The 3,555-nt window shown below is 36.3% G+C and overlaps 1 protein-coding gene across 1 annotated transcript in view; it reads right to left on the bottom strand.

Moving 5' to 3' along the window:
• LOC107098470 (zinc finger protein 763-like) overlaps positions 1–3,555 on the bottom strand; it is a 10,601-nt gene that overhangs the window by 2,567 nt on the left and 4,479 nt on the right. The window contains exon 3 of the mRNA XM_015396185.1: positions 156–264. Within this exon, the coding sequence (XP_015251671.1) occupies positions 156–264 (109 nt within the window). The remainder of the gene's footprint in view (positions 1–155; positions 265–3,555) is intronic.

Genomic DNA, 3,555 nt, shown 5'->3' with positions numbered 1-3,555 from the left:
GTGCGCAGTGAAATAGCTCACGTTTTTATACACGCAAAGCTTTGATAGATCCGGCCCATAGTCTTTAAAACAGGTTTCTCTCAACACGTTTAGTCTTTAAAGGAATAATGAATACCCTTTCCTTTCATTACCAATTTGCTTAAAGAAAAACTGACCTTCTTTGCTGACACCCCATCCATGTGATTCGTCGTCCTGTGGTGGTTCGCTCGGAGGCATTTCCTCTTTAAGTTGTCGGTTACATGTATTCTCTTGTACATCTTCACTCTGCAAAATAAGCAAGATCACAAAAAATTTACATTAATGGTCTTTTTTTGTAATTTGCCAGAAGTTTGCCACCATTTCAAAATGTTTTCAAATGAACCCTTTTAAACTGTATCAAATGTACATATTTTGAAGTTTCTTTTACAATTTGTTTAGATGTATTTATGGATTAAGACAGAAACTACTACTATAAAATGGATTTTTTTTATTGTATGATGCACTGCTTTGTTGAAAGCCTCTCCAAGATGAGCACTGCATGTATTTCTCTCATAAGCGCATGATAATATGCACATATAAACAAATATGGCTACCTAACTCAAAATATTCCTATTTAACCAGATGTTTTTTTTCCTTTCTAAGATGTGTTTCATTTTTCTCTCCTAGATAGTGTTCAAGTTTGTGTTTTCTGTCTACCTATATGTTTGCCAATATCATGCCTGAATTTCCACAGCATGTGAAATAAAAGGTATTTCCAAGCAAATCTGGTGTATTTAACCAGATATTTCGTTATATACCCTGTCCCTCCCCTTCTCACTCAGAAGAAGCAGACTTTAAAGCAGCTCGCTAAATCACATCAAACGTTGCCTTTTATCTATGGTAAAATGTTAGGATTTCACTGTGATGAGAAGTTAAATTATCTTACATGTAGTAGAATGAAGGAATCATCTGAAATCGATGAAGCCGAGATTGCATAACTTTTTCCTGCCAGTCTGATTCAACTTTAAGAACTGGGAGCTCATATCATCTGATTTGTTTTTTGTAAATTCTCATTGAAATATTGCAAAATGAGACTTCATTTCCTAATTAATTATTTCTTAAATCATGTTGCAAGTCTGACTGATCCTTCCCACCTGTTAGCTGTTAAAAAATAGTAGATACTGCAAACTTGTTCCCAAGACCTATGCATGATCCCCAGCTGCAAGCACACACACCAATCCCTCAGACTTGTAATCAATCATCATGACATTTTAGTGATTTTTTTAAAACAAAGTTGGAATCTCAATGGTCCTGTTGTGAATAGTGATTTATATCTCAAAAATACAGTTTTAATCAGGAACGTGTTTGAAACATCTAAGGTGGAGGTATATTTGATTTGTAATATAATCCTAATTTTAAAGCAACACTTCATACAATTTAGGCTCCAACTAGACTTTTGTATATTAAAGTATAAAAAATATGATTAGGTAAATAAAAAAAAATGTATTTTTATAGCACATTTCAGCTGCAATGCAATTCAAAGTGCTTCACATGACGGCTGGGAAATGAATCATATTTGCAATATAGCAAATAGATTACCTAAGCACACCCATCATGATTCAACAGACCAATCACAGAGCCCATGAACAACAAAAGGCCCCAACAATCCAGAAGAACCAATGTATAAACGGACCTCCATGCTGCCTAAATACATCAGCGCTCCAACTACAGACTGTTCTGGTGCGAGCTGACAGAATTGACAAAGACTCCTGGATAGTTGGCCAAAGCATGAGGGTCCATCTTCCTGCACATTCCAGGTCAGATGCAATTAAATAGTGTTAGGATAATTACACCATGGTATGGGCTGCCTGATGCACGTCAGAACTGATGTTTTAATCTAATTATGGCAGTTCCTCTGTCTGGATATACGGTTATAATCTTCATTCTGTATGTGGCAAAGATTTGGAAATGGAATGAGAGCGGTGTCCTTCAGCTAAGAACGAAGTGTAATATTTAAATAAGGCTGGTGCCATGGAAGTCTACTCATCTGCTAACGTGTATGATGTAAAATATGAAAATCTGGCAGACTGGAGATGTATAAAATGCCTTTTTAACTGTTAATCTGGGTCACTTCCTGATAGGTCAGACCGGACAGGAACAGCTGCCTTCTGTATATTCTAAGCAATTTCTCTGATCTGAGTAAGATTACAATTTCTATCAGAATCTGTTGTCATGCCTTCTGAATATTTAAAGCACATAAGTTATAAAGTAATACTTAAAGAATTTGTCTTGGTTTCTCTCATTTCAGGGAAAAGAAGTGGAGAGATAGAGCATCAGGGTGCATACATAGAACCTTTAACAATAGCTTCCCTTTGTTCTTCTGGATTGTTGTGCCTTTTGTTGTGCATGCGCTCTGTGATTGGTCTTATGAATCATAATTTGTTTTTGAACTGAATTAAGTGGTTAATAGCTCTTCATGCTTTTCCAAATAGGAAGCTACAGATTTCAGCTTCAGGCACACAACTCCATTAGATTTAAATTATGTACTTACATCATTTATAATAGTTGTCAGTTCTATTATTTTTTTTTTTTTTTTATTTGGATTTTTTTTTTCTATTATTATTTTTAGCTGTTTATCCCAGTCAGCTTATAGTCAGTGGGGAAGCTGTTCAGTGGGAACACTCAGGGGATGTGGGGTGTTCTGAGGTTGAATGCTGTCCTTAAATCTGCAAGGGGCTCCAAGGGGGAGATAACAACTGACTGACTGATGAGACTGACCATCTAAAGCTCTGAAGCTTAAAAGCAATCTTAACATTATATGGCAGGCAAAGTTCTGTTTGAGAAAGTCAAACATTTCTAAGAGGAGTTCTGGACTACAATGAAGACCAGTCAGCTGTTCCTTTTGAGATGAGCAAACAGGCCGTTAAAATAGTCTGTGTGGAGAAACGCATAAATAATCTAAAATATTTGTTGTTTCTTGATTAATGAGATCTAATTTAAGTTTTTGAATCTTTAATTACAAACAAACTGTCAAACTGAGTTTGGACCATATATGAGTTCTAACCATTAACACCAATGCAATTTAACCCAATCGTCATACCTGCAGACGGAACCACAGTTAAAGGAATCATTTAAACTTTCAATACAAGCATTTTGATTACTTAAAGACCCATAGAAGGCTTTAATTCAAATACTCTTCCTTAGCCTTTAATAACATCCAACCACACATCTAATGTTAAAAACCGGTCTTTGTAATCTTGATATTGACATGCTGTCTTGTTTTTAAAGAACTTCTCATATTTTGCTTCTCCACTTCAAAGTTTTCTGTCTCCAGTTGACTGCCAGAGCCACCACCCTGATGGGCATTTCCTGAATTTCCCTCATGACACATTTAACGTCCGTTTGCTGCAGGATGGAAAAATGAGTAATGGGAAGTTATGTGGGATGTGCAACAGTCACTTCTTTCAGCCTACTGTTCAGATGACAGGGAAAATATATTAAGAGGCTGAACACCCTTCACTCAACTATGGAGATGGTAGATTTTTTTAAGTCAGTGGTCCCCAAGCCTGGTCCTTAGGGACCACTGCACTGCATATT

The sequence above is a fragment of the Cyprinodon variegatus genome, unplaced genomic scaffold (assembly GCF_000732505.1).
Source record: "Cyprinodon variegatus isolate N-32 unplaced genomic scaffold, C_variegatus-1.0 Scaffold780, whole genome shotgun sequence".
Lineage (NCBI taxonomy): Eukaryota > Metazoa > Chordata > Actinopteri > Cyprinodontiformes > Cyprinodontidae > Cyprinodon > Cyprinodon variegatus.
This window is presented reverse-complemented; position numbering and strand designations above follow the sequence as displayed.